At 58.2% G+C, this 16712-nt stretch overlaps 2 protein-coding genes across 5 annotated transcripts; both read left to right on the top strand.

Annotated features, from left to right (window-relative positions):
* Window positions 1-827: 827 nt before the first annotated feature.
* SLC25A34 (solute carrier family 25 member 34) lies at window positions 828-6254 on the top strand. Of its 2 annotated transcripts, XM_005544713.5 has the most exons (5): window positions 828-1403; window positions 2806-2871; window positions 2969-3121; window positions 3465-3599; window positions 4079-6254. In XM_005544713.5, the coding sequence occupies exons 1-5, from the start codon at window positions 984-986 to the stop codon at window positions 4259-4261; spliced, it is 957 nt and encodes a 318-aa protein (XP_005544770.2). In that variant the 5' UTR covers window positions 828-983; the 3' UTR covers window positions 4262-6254. The 2 variants fall into 2 exon arrangements, with proteins under 2 accessions (XP_005544770.2, XP_005544771.2); XM_005544714.5 differs by lacking the exon at window positions 3465-3599.
* A 1055-nt stretch (window positions 6255-7309) lies between these two features.
* On the top strand, window positions 7310-12754 carry TMEM82 (transmembrane protein 82). Of its 3 annotated transcripts, XM_005544712.5 has the most exons (6): window positions 7310-7425; window positions 7624-7696; window positions 7809-7983; window positions 8937-9357; window positions 11644-11831; window positions 12317-12754. In XM_005544712.5, the coding sequence occupies exons 1-6, from the start codon at window positions 7338-7340 to the stop codon at window positions 12401-12403; spliced, it is 1032 nt and encodes a 343-aa protein (XP_005544769.3). In that variant the 5' UTR covers window positions 7310-7337; the 3' UTR covers window positions 12404-12754. The 3 variants fall into 3 exon arrangements, 2 of the variants coding, with proteins under 2 accessions (XP_005544769.3, XP_005544768.3); XM_005544711.5 differs by having other exon boundaries at window positions 7310-7696; XR_012425721.1 differs by lacking the exon at window positions 8937-9357 and having other exon boundaries at window positions 7310-7696.
* Window positions 12755-16712: the final 3958 nt, after the last annotated feature.

Genomic DNA, 16712 nt, shown 5'->3' with positions numbered 1-16712 from the left:
CAGCCCAGGAGGGGCTCCCCCAGCAGGAGGGCAGGACTGGCTGCAAGTCCTTACCAGCTGAGGTCACTCCTCAACTCCTACTCACCCAGGCGCCCTGAAGTCCTGGGAGCAGTGAGGGGGGGCATAGGAGCTGGAGGCAGTGGGGGTGGGGGCCAGCAGGCAATGCGGGTGCCTTTTATTCCGCGTGGCACTGACCTAGGCACACTGTTCTCATCGCCACTCCTCCACAGAACCTTCTGGAGTGGATGTCAGTGTCTTCATTTTACAAAGGAGAGAAAGTGAAGCTCTGAGAGGAAGTGACTTGCCCAGGGTCGCACATAAGAGCCGCACCTGGGATTCCAGTCCTCCCCCCAGGGCTCCAGAGCCCTTCTCTACTTCTGACCCTGCTGAGCATGGGCCTATAGATGGTGGGAGCCAGACTGGAAGACTGAGTCCTGGAAAGGGGAAGTCAGTCACCAGGGGCACATCAGGGGCAGAGTGGGGCAGGGGCGAAGTTGGCCATGTACCCCATGCCAGGGACCTCCCAGTCACTTGCCCCTTGCCCAGGGCTCTGCCAAAGCTGGATAGGCTAAGCCAGAGGCAAGGCAGGGGTGCCAGCCCTTTACCCAGGGCCAGAGGGAGACCAGGAGGAGGAGCCTGAGCTGGTTGGCACCTTCTCCCTATCCAAGCTCTCCCTCCAGTCCCAAGTGACCTTTCCCCCAGATCCCAGGGTCCAGGCCCGCCCTCAGCTGGCAGGTGTGAGCACAGAAGCAGCTGGGATTGGTCACAGCCGGTGGAGGCGTGTCTCAGGCTCCAGCAGACCACTGGAACAGCTGAGCAGAGCAGGTGGACTGCTGAGATAGACCAGGGACTCCAGGCAGCCACAGGCCTGTCAGACCAGGACTCTTACCCTCTAGACATGGCCTCAGGCCCCTGCAAACCCCAGCCCCGTGGCCCTGCGAGGTTACAGACAGCCTAAACGCCACCACCACAGGGCCTGTGCCATGCACCTGGCCCGGGCACAGAAGGCCACTGGCGCGGAGGCTGTGGAGACAGTCCCCCCAGCAGTGGACCTGGTGCTGGGTGCCTCGGCCTGCTGCCTGGCCTGTGTCTTCACCAACCCCCTGGAGGTGGTGAAGACGCGGCTGCAGCTGCAGGGGGAGCTGCAGGCCCGGGGCACCTACCCACAGCCCTACCGGGGCTTCATGGCCTCTGTCGCTGCTGTGGCCCGAGCAGACGGGCTGTGGGGCCTGCAGAAGGGGCTGGCTGCTGGCCTTCTGTACCAAGGCCTCATGAATGGCGTTCGTTTCTACTGCTACAGCCTGGCATGCCAGGCTGGCCTCACGCAGCAACCAGGTGGCACCGTGGTTGCAGGAGCCGTGGCAGGAGCACTGGGAGCCTTCGTGGGGAGCCCTGCTTACCTGGTGAGTGGCTTGTTTCCATCCTCCACCATCCCATGACCCAGCTCCTGCAGGGACCCTGCAGCCTCCAAAGGCTGGGCTCAGTGGACCTGGGTGGGGTGGGGCAGCCTGGGTGGGGTGGGGCAGCCTGGGTGGGGCTGCCCCCTGGAACATCTTTTTTTTTTTTTTTTTTGAGACGGAGTCTCGCTCTGTCGCCCAGGCTGGAGTGCAGTGGCCGGATCTCAGCTCACTGCAAGCTCCGCCTCCCGGGTTCACGCCATTCTCCTGCCTCAGCCTCCCCAGTAGCTGGGACTACAGGCGCCCGCCACCTCGCCCGGCTAGTTTTTTGTATTTTTTAGTAGAGACGGGGTTTCACCGGGTTAGCCAGGATGGTCTCGATCTCCTGACCTTGTGATCCGCCCGTCTCGGCCTCCCAAAGTGCTGGGATTACAGGCTTGAGCCACCGCGCCCGGCCCCCTGGAACATCTTAGCCCAGGCCTGGAATCTGCCCCTTGGCCCAGGGCACCAGGGCCTTGCTCTGATCCATGCTCTCCTGGGGACCCTGCCCCACTGGTCCTGAGCCAGGGGAGGGGGCAGATGGTGGCAGATATGCTGGCTCAAATCCTGGCTTGGTTACTTCTCCTCCTGTGCCTCGTGCACGATAAGAATAAAAGCTACCCTTGAGGGCCTCCTCCTCACGTGCACTCTGCAGGGACGCCTCAGGGCCGCCCAAAACAAATAAAAAATTTTAAAAAAATGTTTTGAAAAAAGCTACCCTTGGCTGGGCGCGGTGGCTCACGCCTGTAATCCCAACACTTTGGGAGGCCAAGGCGGGCAGATCGCCTGAGGTCAGGAGTTTGAGACCAGCCTGGTCAACATGGTGAAACCCCGTCTCTACTAAAAAGCACAAAAATTAGCTGGGCATGGTGATGCATCCTGTAATCCCAGCTACTGGGGAGGCTGAGGCAGGAGAATCGCTTGAGCCCGGCTGGCAGAGGTTGCAGTGAGCCGAGATCATGGCACTGCACTTCAGCCTGGGCAACAGAGCAAGACTCTGTCTCAAAAAAAAAAAGAGAGAAAGAAAGAAAAAGAAAAAAGCTACCCTTGAGCAAAGGCTTGCCTTGTCCTTGGCTGGTGCTGGGGAGTCATTGTCTCACTTAATCCTCAGAACAGCTTTCCAACCGTGACAGAATTGAAGTCCAGAGAAGGTTAAGTAACTTGCTCCAAGTCACACTGAGATGCAAAACCCAGGCCGATCCCAGAGCTGCACCTCAACCCTATTTCACATGACCCCTAAGCCTCAGGCTAGGGACCACAGAGCTCTGAGTTTCAGGGGCACAGGGGCGGGGGCGCCCTCAACACACACAGCTCATCCTGGCTCTCCCAGGCTCCATCCCCACACCCCATGTCCCCTCTGCTCCTACAGATCAAAACACAGCTGCAAGCCCAGACAGTGGCCGCGATGGCTGTGGGACACCAGCACGATCACCAGGTGAGGCCTGCCACTCTCAGAGCTCCCTGGGGCACGGATTGGGCATGCTCCCAGCCTGGGCAGGGGTGGCCAGTGACCCCGTGCCCTCTCCCCACAGACTGTCCTGGGTGCCTTGGAGACCATCTGGCGGCAGCAAGGGCTGCTGGGGCTGTGGCAGGGCGTTGGTGGGGCTGTGCCCCGAGTCATGGTGGGCTCAGCTGCCCAGCTGGCCACCTTCACCTCTGCCAAGGCCTGGGTGCAGAAGCAACAGGTGAGGAGCTGGGGACACCTGTGCCTACCCACAGAGACACACGGGACTGAGGGGGACCACCTGCCTCCTTCCACACGGGGAAGACCAGGGGGTGGCAACAGATGGGGCCTCTGCCCTCAGAGTTGTGACTCTGACCCTTGGTACCAGCAGGAGTGGGGGGTCAGCAGTGAACCCCAAAGCTGAGAAGGAGCTCAGGGTGGCAGGGCTGGGGGATGGCTGGAGGGGCCCCATCTGCTCCCCTTTCTGTAGCCCTTTTAGCCCCTGTGTGGTAGGAGGCCGGGAGGGCACCATGTGGGTGGGTAGAGGGCAGATGCAGGGGTCCCCACCTGTGCCATCCCCACAGTGGCTCCCGGAGGACAGCTGGCTGGTGGCCCTGGCGGGAGGCATGATTAGCAGCATAGCCGTGGTTGTCGCCATGACCCCCTTCGATGTGGTCAGCACACGGCTATACAATCAGCCGGTGGACAGAGCTGGCAGGGTGAGCAGGAGTGGGTCTAGGGGAGGATGTGGGGAGCTGGGAGCACCCCCCCAACACACACACACACACACACACTCACATATGCACAGCCAGAGACATGCACACACAGGCCATGCCTGCAAACACATTAACTGGGCTTGTTTGCTGAGCTCCCATGTCCCAAGCACAGGCTGAGCACTTTCACATCTGGATTTTATCCCATCCTTAAAATCACATTCATCTTCCTGATGAGGAAACTGAGGCTCAGACAGATCAAGTGACTTGCACGAGTTCCCCCAGCTGGTAAGTGGGGGAGCCAGAACTGGAATCCAGGCCTGATCCTACAGCCTTCTCGTGGCACCGCAGCCTCACACATGTGCCCAATACAGACGCGCTGTCCATAGGGTGTGTGGGGGTGAAACTGACCCGTGTGCCGAGACGTGGTGCCAGCCACGGCCTCACGGCCCCTGTAGTAACACTCACCCCATGTGTTTCCCCAGGGCCAGCTCTATGGGGGCCTCACCGACTGCATGGTGAAGATCTGGCGGCAAGAGGGACCCCTGGCGCTCTACAAGGGCCTGGCCCCCGCCTACCTGCGCCTGGGTCCCCATACTATCCTCAGCATGCTCTTCTGGGACGAGCTTCGGAAACTGGCTGGGCGGGCCCAGCACCAGGGCACCTAGACGGCGGCCCTCACTCCCACATCCTGACATGGCTCGGCACTTGGCCGGAAGTGAGGGCCTGCTCCAGCACAACTGGCTGTCCCAGGGCGGGCCATGGGCCCGGGCCTTGCCAGAGGCCCTGGGAGAGTGTGGACAGCTCTGATCCACCCAGCCCCTTGGCCCATCCAGGGCCAGAGCATCCACTCCAAGTTACCACCCATTCTATCTTCCAGACAGTTCTCTTCTTTCTCCGTACGGTGTACTGGGTCACCGCATCCCAGAGCCTTACTCAGTTATAGCAACTGCTGCAGGCATGCACACGGCATAGGCCCAGTAACTTACACACATCGGCTCACTTAGGCCTCAGACAGCAGCGCGAGGCCGGCACTTTTACCTCTTTTACCATCAGAAAGCCAAGGCTGAGAGTGGTGATGTGGCTTTGACCACAGCCACACAATTTTGAAGTGGCAGAGCCAGGACTGGAGCTTAGCCCTGCTCACCCCAGACCTATGCGCTTGACAAGTGCGTGACTGTGACAGGCCCATGGGTCCGGACTGCTCGTAGGGGTCGCTGTGCCATGGTGAGAGCTGGGGTGCACCAGGAGGCTGTGGCGTCGTCACCTGCCTTATTTGCCGGGGCAGCTGTAGCAAAGAACCACGTACAGGGCAACTTACAGAATAGGAATGTATTTTCTCACGGTTCTGGAGGCTGGATGCTGGAGACCAAGCTGTCAGCAGGTTGGTTTCTTCGGAGGCTTCTGTCCGTGGCTTGCAGATGCCGCCCTCTCCCTGTGTCTGCACATGGTGGTCCCTTGATGTGCGTCTGGGTCCTGATCTCCTCCTCTTATAAGGACACAAATCATGTTGGCTTAGGGCCCGCCCTCATGACCCCACTTTAATTTTTTTTTTTTTTTTTTTTTGAGATGAAGTCTCGCTCTGTCACCCAAGCTGGAGTACAGTGGCATGATCTCGGTTCACTGAAACCTTGGCCTCCCAGGTTCAAGCAATTCTCCTGCCTCAGCCTCCTGAGTAGCTGGGACTACAGGTGCCTGCCACCACACCCGGCTAATTTTTTTATCTTTAGTAGAGACGGGGTTTCACCATGTTGGCCAGACTGGTCTCGAACTCCTGACCTCAAGTGATCCACTGGCCTCAGCCTCCCAAAGTGCTGGGATTACAGGCATGAGCCACCTCATTTGGCCCAATTTTAACTTAATTATCTCTGTCAAGAGCCTATCTCCATATGCAGTCACATCCTGAGCTACTAGGGGGTAGGACTTCAACATGCACATTTGCAGGGGCCGTAGTTCAGCCACCATCATCTTTTTTTTTTTTTTTTTGAGATGGAATCTCGCTCTGTTGCTCAGGCTGGAATGCAGTGGTGCAATCTCGGCTCACCACAACCTCTACCTCCCAGGTTCAAGTGATTCTCCTGCCTCAGCCTCCCGAGGTGCTGGGATTACAGGCATGCACCACCATGCCCAGCTAATTTTGTATTTTTAGTAGAGATGGGCTTTCACTGTGTTGGCCAGGCGGGTCTCGAACTCTTGACCTTGCTGCTCACCTCAGCCTCCCAAAGTGCTGGGATTACAGGCGTGAGCCACCACGCCCGGCCTCAGCCAACATCATCTAAGGGCTCTCACGGAAGGCCTCCCAGCAGCCTGCACTGTGGGCATTTGCACATATCCTGACAAGCCTGAAAGGAACTCCGAGTGCCCATTGTTCAGATGAGGGTTCTGAGGCCCGGGAAAGGGAAGCAATGTGGCAGGGCCAGCAGCAGACCCTGGGCCCTTTCTCTAGACTGAGCACCACTCCCCTTGGGTGTGCTCTCAATGCTGCACCAACCTTCGCACTGCAGAGATGGACACCAACTCCCTGGCAGGGGCAGCACTGCTGCCAAGCAGCCCCACCTGCCCTCCCAGCCACACCCCAAGTCTGTAGGGGTTGTTCCCAGGAACACCTGCTACTGCACACTCCAAACCAATAAAGTTTTATATTTTGTTTACTTCAGCGAACCCCCTCTGTGGCCAGTCTCAGTCTCCCCCATCCCTGACCCCCACCTTCTGCTCCCTCTGCCCTTTCTGTTTGTGAAAGCAGGATGGGAGCCGTATCCACCTGTTCAGCCCCGCCCTGCTGGACCCAGGTGAGGCCTGCCACCTAGTGGACCAGGGAGGAGCATCAAGAAGTGCGGCCCCGGTCTGTGGGAGGAGAAGGCTCAGGTGGGCTCGGGCTGCGGGAGATTCCACACCCGGTCAGAGCCGGACGGAAGGCTTTGGGAAGCTGGAACCAGACCTTACAAAAAGCAGGCAGAGCTGACCTCTGGCTGTGGGGGAAGAGAGCCCCAGACCTCAGGCTGAGAGGGCACCGCTGATCTCTAGCTATGGGGGGATAAAGTCCCTACTCTCAGACCCTGCGCTGAAGGAGCAGAGCCCACACTTCAGGCTGCGAGAGGAAGGACCCACACCTAAGGCTGGGCAAGACAGATGGAGCCTGGGGCTTCGAAGGGGCATTGGGTGGTCCAAGCCCTCAAGGAAGATTTTTTTCTTTCTTTTTTTTGAGACAGAGTCTTGCTCTGTTGCCCAGGCTGGAGTGCAATGGCGTGATCTCGGCTCACTGCAACCTCCGTCTCCTGGGTTCAAGCCATTCTCCTGCCTCAGCCTCCAGAGTAGCTGGGATTACAGGTGCCTGCCACCATGCCCGGCTAATTTTTTGTATTTTTAGTAGAGATGGGTTCACCATATTGGTTAGGCTGGTCTCGAACTCCCGACCTCGTGATCCCCCTGCCTCGGGCTCCCAAAGTGCTGGGATTACAGGTGTGAGCCCCTGCGCCTGGCCTCCCTCAAGGAAGATTTCAAGTAAAGTGGATGCCAGACTTTTAGCAGGGACAGAGACCACAGACCAGCCCAGAGACACCTGTCCCTTGGAGCTGGGACCTTGCCCTTCTGGGCCTCAAAGGGTTAACACCCCTGGCTCTCCTCCCCTCCCCTCCCCTCCCCTGGGCCTTTGACCCCTCCCAGCCTCTCTCCTTCCCTCCACTGACACCTTTGCCCAGTGACGTAGGTCTGTCCCTGCGCAGACCTGGCCGTTCCGGGGCTGCCATGTTCTCCCTGCCATCCCTCCCCTCCTGGTTCCCCGGCCTCCCCTCCCTCGAGTGGGGTTCTAGCCTCCTCCACTCCCTCCTGCAAGGTGAGCACCTCACCCCATTCCTGCCTTGGCCCCGCCCCCTTCCAGCTCTTTGCAGTGCAGGGTGGACCCCACCCACCTGGTCTCCCGCCACCCCTGACCCTTGGCCGCCCCCTCCTCTGACCCTACCAACCAAGCCTGCCCTCCTAACACCCCTGCATGCTGCCTCGCTGCCTTGCTGCCTCCCTCCTGCCCCCTCAGGCCTGATCGGGGCCCTTGGAGTCTTGGTCCTGAACAGCCTCCTGAAAGTTTACTTCTTCGTGGGCTGTGCCAAGTGAGTTCCCACCTCATCCCCACAGGGAATGTGGCTGGGGGTACGGGGACCCCCACCAGGGGTCGAGGGTGGCAGTTCTGCACCCCTGCCCACACCCATTCTGTCCCCACAGTGACCCGCAGCGGTGGCCCGAAAAGGAGCGGCTTCGGGCCCAGTGGGCCTCGCTGGAAACGGTGCACCTGGCAGGGCTGGCCCTGTTTCTGACGGTCGTGGGGTCCCGGGTGGCTGCCCTCGTGGTGCTCGAGTTCTCCCTCCGGGCCGTGTCCACGCTGCTGTCACTGGACAAGGTGAGGCCTCTGGGAAGGCAGTGGGTGGATCACTCCCCAGCCCAGAGCCCGGACTCACCACTGGAACGTGGGCAGCAGAGCCCAGGTCCAGCATCCCAGCCTGTTCGCTGTATTTTCCGTAAGACTGGGAACAGAGGCTGCAGGTTGCACCCTCGGGTTTGGCTGCTGAAGCGGCAACACTCACAGGGGATACAGTCCCAGTCCCAAGAAGACAAGAGCGAGAGCTCCTGTAGATCCGGCTCCCCGAATGCCAGGCCCTGCACCAAGTGCGCTGTGTGCATTATGGAATCCTCACAGCCACAGGAGTAAAGGTTTGCTCTGATTCCCCATTTCACAGATGGGGAAACTAAGGCTCAGAGAGTATGTGGCTTGTTTATGGTCAACAGGTAGAGTCAGGCTTTGGACCCAGGTCTCTGAGTCTCTGAACCACCACCCTTCAGCTAACAGATGGGCCCCAAGTACTAAGACGTGATTGGAGGCCGGGCGCGGTGGCTCACGCCTGTGATCCCAGCACTTTGGGAGGCTGAGGCGGGCAGATCACCTGAGGTTTGGATTTCAAGACAAGCCTGGCCAACATGGAGAAACCCTATCAAAACAAAAACAAAAACAAACAGATTAGCTGGGCACGGGGGCACATGCCTGTAATCCCAGCTACTTGGGAGGCTGAGGCAGGAGAATCACTTGAACTCAGGAGGCGGAGGTTTCAGTGAGCGGAGATTGAGCTACTGCACTCCAGCCTGGGTGACAGAGCAAGACTGTCTCAAAAAAAAAAAAAAAAAAACCACGATTGAAATTAAGGTGAGAGAGATGATCCCCTAGGGCTTCATCTGACGCCGATGTGGCCCCTTCAGGAACCATCCCCAAGGTCCCTTCAGGCTCCGGCCTCCTGTGGCGGGCAGCAGCTGTAGTGAGGCAGCCCCCACATCTTGGCCCCTCTTCTGCGCTCCCCGCAGGGCTCCCGGGGTGCTGCCGAGAGGCTGCAGCTTTACCTGCTGTGCCAGTACTCGCTGGGCTGCGGGCTGACCTGCGGCCTGAGCTTCCTGCAGGAGGGCGCCCCTCACCGCACGCTGAACCTGCTGCTGAGCCTCGGGCTGGCCACGCTGCTGGGTCTGGGTGCCTGGCGCCTCCGCCGCCACGTCTGCCGCCTCTACGAGCTGCACAGCAGCCAGCACTACTGTGGGGTGTGCCTGGGCCTGCTGGCCGGTGCGCACGGCCTCCCCCAGCTGCTGGGTCGCGCCCTGGCTGTGGCCTTTGCCGTGGGTGACCTGGCAGCTGTGGCCCTCATCAACCAGGACTTCCTGACCACCTCGGAGGCCGTGCGGTTCTGGACGCCGCTCACCATCTGCTACACGCTGCTGGTCATCTACATGCAGGGTGAGCCCTGCGGGGCCCGTCCATTCCATCCACGCACATTCCTCTGTCTGGGCCAGGCTCCGGGGAGGCCGACAGCTGTCAGTCCTCACTCTTGCCATCCTAGAGAGCCTGGTCAGGACAGAGGCTGTGTGGCAGGGGCAGCGCAGAGAAGCAGCATGCTGTGGGCACGCTGAGGGGGTAGCCTTTAGATTGGGCCTTGAAGGATGAGCGGAGATCCCTAAGAGAAGTGAGGCAGGGAAGGGAATCTTGGACAGAGAGAACCGCATGTGTCAATGCCCAGAGGGGAGAGGGCATGGCAGCGCCAAACAAGCCACAGGAGTCAGTGTGGCTGTCACCCCAAGGGCACAGGGAAGGGGTGAGGCTGGCCAGGTTCAAAGGGGCCCGTTGGAGAGCCCTCATCAGCCAGGCGGGGAAGCCTGACAAGAGGCCGCTGTACAAATTTGTTTGTGTTTTTGTTTTGTTTTGCTTTTCTGTTTTTTTGAGACAGGGTCTTGCTTGGTGGCCTAGATCGTGCCATTGCGCTCCAGCCTGGGCAACAAGAGCGTAACTCCCACCTCGGCCTCCCAAATTGTGGGGATTACAGACACACACCACTGTACCAGGCTAATTTTATTTTTTGTAGAGAAGGGGTCAGCTGGGCACAGTGGCTCACGCCTATAATCTCTGCACTTTGGGAGGCTGAGACGGGCAAATCACTTGAGGTCAGGAGTTCAAGACCAGCCTACCAACATGGTAAAACCCTGCCTGTACTAAAAATACAAAATTAGCCCAGTGTGGTGGTCTGTGCCTGTAATCCAGCTACCCAGGAGGCTGAGGCACAAGAATCACTTGAACCCAGGAGGTGGAGGTTGCAGTGAGCCAGGATCAAACCACTGCACTCCAGCCTGGGTGACAGAGAGAGATTCTGTCTCAAAAGAAAGAAAAAAAAAAAAAAAAGAAAGAGAGAAAGGAAAGAAAGGAAAGAAAGAAAGGGTCTTGGCCAGGCGCGGTGACTCACGCCTGTAATCCCAGCACTTTGGGAGGCCAAGGCAGGTGGATCACCTGAGGTCAGGAGTTCGAGACCAGCTTGGCCAACGTGGTGAAAGTCCGTCTCTACTAAAAATATAAAAATTAGCCAGGTGTGGTGGCAGGTGCCTGTAATCCCAGCTACTTGGGAGGCTGAGGCAGAATTGCTTGAACCAGGGAGGTGGAGGTTGCAGTGAGCCAACATTGCACCATTGTACTCCAGCCTGGGCAACAGGAATGAAACTCCGTCTCAAAAAAAAAAAAAAAAGAAGGGGTCTTGCCACGTTGCCCAGGCAGGTCTTGAACTGTTGGGCTCAAGCAATCCACCTACCTCAGCCTCCCAAAATGTTGGGATTACAGGCATGAGCCACTGTGCCCAGCCTACTGCAGGGTTTTTCATTGTTGCTATTTTGTTTTGTTTTGGGATGGAGTCTTGCTCTGTTGCCCAGGCTGGAGTGCAGTGGCACGATCTTGGCTCACTGCAACCTCCAACTCTGAGTTCAAGCAACTCTCCTGCCTCAGCCTCCCGAATAGCTGGACTCTGTCTCAAAAAACAAACAAACAAAAAGAACGGGGCTGGGCGTGGTGGCTCACGCCTGTAATCACAACACTTTCAGAGGCGGAGGCAGACGGATCACTTGAGGTCAGGAGTTCAAAACCAGCCTGGCCAACATGGCAAAACCCCATCTCTACTAAAAATGCAAAAAATTAGCTGGGTGTGGTGGTGTGTGCCTGTAATCCCAGCTACTTGGGAGGCTGAGGCAGGAGAATCACTTGAACCTGGGAGGCGGAGGTTGCAGTGAGCCAAGATCGTGCCGCTGGACTCCACTCCAAAAAAAAAAAAAAGAACAGAAGCCAGGAGTCTGGCAAAGAAACTTCTTGGAAAGAGGGAGGTGGTTAAGCCCAGGTGGGACCATGGGGGTGATGAGAGGTGCTCAGCTGGGAATGTGCTTGGCAGAAGGAGTTGCCAGGGCTAACTGAGGGACTAGAGGTGGGTGTGCAGCAAAGAGAGGAGTCAGGCCGACTCCTGCCACTGCGAGGCTGCGAGGCTGCGGGGTTCTGGCCTGCACCAGTGGGAGGCTTGTGGGCTGGGCAGTGAGTCCTGGAGGCAGAGCGCCTGGTGCCCTGCAGATACTTGGAGCAGGGGTGGGGACCAGGAGGTTGTGATGGGAGGAGGGCTGCACGGAGCAAAAGGCTTGTCCTGTGGAGGGTGGGTCAGGGAGCCTGGAGGCCCAGCGCGGGGTGTGGGGTCGGACGGTGACAGGCACCCGCATTCCACAGAGGAGCAGCGGCAGCACCCTGGCCTGAAGAGCAAAGTGCAGACGGTGCTGGTGCGCATGGGCGGCCTCTTCGTGCTGCTGCTGACCGTGGGCCGCTGGCTGGACCTGCTGGGCATCCTCATCTCCCTGCTGGGCGAGCTCTGGTGTCTGGTGGGCGTCCGCACCCTGCTTGACCTCTGCCAGATACAGGTGGGCACCCCCATCCAATGTGTCCCGCAGACAATCCCTGCTTCAAACAGCCCAGGTGTCTCAAGAGGCTCAAGTTTAAGAAGAGCCAGCTGGGCATGGTCGCTCACACCTGTAATCCCAAATACTCAGGAGGCTGAGGCCTGAGAATCACTTGAACCCAGGAGGCAGAGGTTGCAGTGAGCCAAGATCGTGCCACTGCACTCCAGCCCGGACAACAGAGTGAGACTCTGTCTCCAAAAACAAAGACAGAGCCAGGGTGACCTCTACTGGGGGTCAGGGGCAGAGGGAGCTGGAATCACCTCTTCCACCCTCTGTCACCAGGCCAGGGTTATCCTCCAGGTCACCAGCACCCCTCACCCTGTCCACAGCCCTCTCCAGCAGCAACCTAGAGGCCCAAGTGGGAGGAAGTGCCCGGGTCACTAGAGGCCCGAGGCCCCCAGGGGGATGGGTGAATGGGTGGTGTCATTCTCAATGCCTTTCCTCAGGACTTTCCATCCCAGAGGCCTCCAGTGTCAACACCAAGCCAGCCCCTGCCCTCGGCACCCCAGTCCCAGAGTTCGGCCCCCTCCTGACCTGCCTCAGGGAGGATCTGGAGTCTGTCTCAAGCCCACCAGCCTGACCTTCGAGGCCTTGACCCCAGGGCGATGCCTGGAGGCAGAGTGGCAGGGCTGGCCCCCTGCCCGGAGCTCAACGCAGGCCCTAGGAGCCCCGAGAAGGGAAGGCAGGATTTGGTGATGGGAGCCTCTGGAGAGGGGACACCTGGGGGCCCCTGGTTGAACCCTCTTTTTCTCAGGGTGGGCAATGATGCAGCCCCTCAGACCTGCCTTCCTGGGCAGGGGCAGGGGGTGCATCCTCAGGAGGGCTCCCCCTTTACTGGTCTCCCTTCCCTTCTCCATGAACAATAAAGACGATGACTTTCTCCACCTGTGCTTAGAATCACGAACACACAGAGGCCGGGCGTGGTGGCTCGTGCCTGTAATCCCAATACTTTAGGAGGCTAAGGCCGGCGGATCACCTAAGATCAGGGGTTCAAGACCAACCTGGCCAAGATGGCGAAACCCTGTCTCTACCAAAAATACAAAAATTAGCTGAGCATGGTGGCTCATGCCTGTAATCCTAGCTACTGAGGAGGCTGAGGCAGGAGAACTGCTTGAACCCAGGAGGCGGAGGTTGCAGTGAGCCGAGATCGTGCCACCGCACTCTAGCCTGGGCAACATAGCAAGACTCTGTCTCAGAAACAAAACAACAACAAAGAATAATCACAAACACAGAGAGAGGGAAAGAGGCTTTTCTGAGGCGACACAGCTCTTCTGACAGGTCCTGGGATATGTGCCTCAGGCTGGCGTAGGCGGGGTCCCCTGGGGGACATGGCTCCTTGCAGACTGAGAAAAACCATTCTGGGTAGAGAACCAGGTAGAGTGGCGAGGAGGTGAGGGGGACGGCGGGGATGGACACTTGGTCTGGCACCCACCTGCAGTCTTGGGTGGATAGCAGCCATGTCCTCTCCCATCCCAGGCTGGGAAACAGCTGAAGGACGCGCAATGCTGACCAGGCCTCTGCTGGGTGCTCTGTGGTCCCCAGCCCCAACCCTGACTTCTTGAAGGCCATGAGCATCCTTCCCATCTCAGCCTGTTCAGGGCCCAGCTCAGGAAGGCCAAAGGGTTGGGTACCAGCTCCTCTGCCTACCCTCTGTGTGATCTTGGACAAGCCACTGCCCCTCTCTGAGCCTGGCAGAAGAATGACCACTGCTATGTGCCGGGTACTTTCCCTGTTTCATTTCTTTTTGACATCAGCCCCAAGAGGCAGGCCCTGTTACTCCCTCCGTGAGTCAGAAACTGAGGCTCACCAAGGTTAAGTGACTTGCTCAAGGGTGCACAGGCATTAAGTAGCAAAGCTAGGATTTGAATCCAGGTGGCCTGGCCCCCAGACTCAAGTGCTTTGAATGCTCCCTGCTACCCTCTCTTTGTTGAAAATCTGGGGCCAGGGAAACTAACAGAGATGAGAAATATGGCTCCATTACTGGCAGGCTCTGGAATGTGGTTGCAGCCACCTTGGCGCAAGGGAGCCCAGCCCCAGTCCCCAGGGCCCTTTGATTCTATGGGGATCCAGGGCTGCACCTCAGGGCCCTTTCCTAGAGGAAGCCCCACAGGGCAAAGGAGCCTCCCAGCCAGTGGTCTTTCTGGAGGAGGTTTGAGAGGTGTGGCGGTGGCCAGGAAGGCATTAGGGAGGAGGGGAGGCCTGGAGAGGGCACCTTGAGGATTCCAGGCTCTGATGGGTCCCTCCCTCTCGACAAAGGCACCACATTCACCCGAAGACTGCTGCTTGGGACAGGCAGGGGTGACCCAAGGATCCTTAACGCTCTACGCTCAGCGCGCCTGGGACACAGGGCAGGCTGCACCCCAGGCTGGGCCGGGTGGTTTCAGCTCATTCCCCCAAGAATGGCCACCCCTTGGACAGCTCCAGCCCACCCTTTGAACCGTGCTCCTAGCCCTACCACCAGGACAGGCCTCTCATCCCACGGTGTGGTCGCTGGGGTCGGGGAAATGCCTCTGGAATCCCCTCCCCCAATACAGGACCCAGTCCACCCGGCCTGGGAATGCGTTCTGTTCCCTCCGGGCAGGAAATGTACCCCAGTCTGGGAGGAAATGGCTCAGCTAGGTGGGCACAGGGCCAGCCCTCGCCGGACCCAGACTGGGCTCTGGGTTCCAAGCAGGGGCCAGTGTTTTTGCTGGAATGTGCTTCAGCCTCTCGATCGCTGGCACAGCCTGGGCCCCATTAGGGACAGGACCAGGAGGGGACTGGACTCAGCAGTCCTTTCCTTTTTATGGGCACAGGGATTGTTTTCCAAACAAAAATCAGGACACGTGGGCTGGAATAGCATTCTTTTCTTATCGAAGTATTTTCGTGAAAATACTGACAAGGGCATAAAATGAGCTTACTCTAAATGAGGCATTTAGCAAATCTCCACACCAAATGGAGAAAAATAGGCCTGAAGTCCAGCAGGCATAGGACAATTCAAATTGTGTGGTCTGGGCAAAGCATGAGGCTGGGACCAGTACGTCATGGGGACCCTAAAAGCCTGACCCCTGGGCTCTGACCTCCAGGACCAAGATCCTAGGGTCAGGGCAACATCGTGCTGAAGAGGTTGGGGACCAGTGTCCCTAGGCCCTGCGTAAAGTGGGTAGTGACCCCTGGGCGGCTGGGATTGGGGTAAGCTGGCCTCCCCGTCCTGAGCCCCCTACTTCTGGCTTTTCTGAGCTCTGGCATTTTCTTTCTGAGGCCTTGCATTTCTTCACCCATTCATTCATTCAGGAAGTCATCACTGAGTAGCTGCGTGGAGCCAGGCATTAGGCTGGCATTGGGCATGCTGGGAGGAGTAAGGGAGGTTCCCCTCCACAAAATGTGCAAAGAAAAGTAGGCCGGGTGCGGTGGCTCAAGCCTGTAATCCCAGCACTTTGGGAGGCCGAGACGGGTGGATCACGAGGTCAGGAGATCGAGACCATCCTGGCTAACCCGGTGAAACCCCGTCTCTACTAAAAAATACAAAAAAACTAGCCGGGCAAGGTGGCGGACGCCTGTAGTCCCGGCTACTCGGGAGGCTGAGGCAGGAGAATGGCGTGAACCCGGGAGGCGGAGCTTGCAGTGAGCTGAGATCCGACCACCACACTCCAGCCTGGGTGACAGAGTGAGACTCCGTCTCAAAAAAAAAAAAAGAAAAAAAAAAAAAAAAAAAAAAGAAAAGTAAAGCCGGAGGCTGGGTGTGGTGGCTCAAGCCTGTAATCCCAGCATTTCGGGAGGCTGAGGCGGGTGGATTGCCTGAGGCCAGGAGTTCGAGACCAGCCTGACCAACATGGAGAAACACCGGATCTACTAAAAATACAAAATTAGCTGGGTGTGGTGGCGCATACCTGTTATTCCAGCTACTCGGGAGGCTGAGGCAGGAGAATCGCTTGAACCCGGGAGGCGGAAGTTGTAGTGAACTGGGATCATGCCACTGCACTTCAGCCGGACATCAGAGTGAGACTCTGTCTCAAAACAAACAAACAAAATTAAAGCCGGGTCAGGGGACAGAGTGACGACGGGGGGTGGGTGGGGCGGGCAGGAGTGAGAAGGTGTATTTGTTATCTACAGCTGCGTCACAAATTACCCCCAAACTTGAAGAGTTTAAAACAACAGACATCGATCGTCTTGCTCTTTCTGTGGGTCAGGGATCTGGGTGCTGCTGAGCCAGGTCCTATGTCTCAGGGCTGCTGTCAAGGTGTCACCGAGGCTGTGGAGTCATCTTAAGGCCCAGGGCCTCCCTTCTTCCTTGCCACTTGGGCCTCCTGCAGGGCAGCCCTACAGGGTGGCAGCTGGCTTTCCTCAGAGCCGGCCAGGGACAGGGGTGGAGGAGAAGCAAGCTCACGCTGCTGCGCTCTTTTTGTCTCAATGCTGAAAGTGACATCCTATTGTTTTGGTCACAATCTATCGCTGAGGAGAGGTCCCCAGGTCCCACCCACCCGAGGGGAGGGCATGGATCCCAGGAGGTGGGGATCCTGGGGACATCTCAGAAGCTGCCGTCCACGGAGGGCTCCTGTGAGGAGGGGGCATTGGAGCAGAGACCTGAACAGAGTCAGGGGACAACCAAGCAAACAGCGGAGGGAAGAACTTCCCAGCTCAGCTAGGGCCTTGTGGCAGGAACAGGCCAGGGGATTTAGGAAGGTGGTAGAGCAGGGCACAGTGGCACACGCCTGTAATCCCAGCACTTTGGGAGGCTGAGGTGGGTGGATCACAAGGTCAGGAATTCAAGACCAGCCTGGCCAAGATGGTGAAACCCCGTCTCTACTAAAGATACCAAAATTAGCCAGGCGTGGTGGCGGGTGCCTGTAATCCCAGCTACTT

This window comes from Macaca fascicularis, chromosome 1 (genome assembly GCF_037993035.2).
Source record: "Macaca fascicularis isolate 582-1 chromosome 1, T2T-MFA8v1.1".
Classification (NCBI taxonomy): domain Eukaryota; kingdom Metazoa; phylum Chordata; class Mammalia; order Primates; family Cercopithecidae; genus Macaca; species Macaca fascicularis.
The sequence above is the reverse complement of the archived record's forward strand: the minus strand, read 5'-3'. Positions and strand labels throughout refer to the sequence as shown.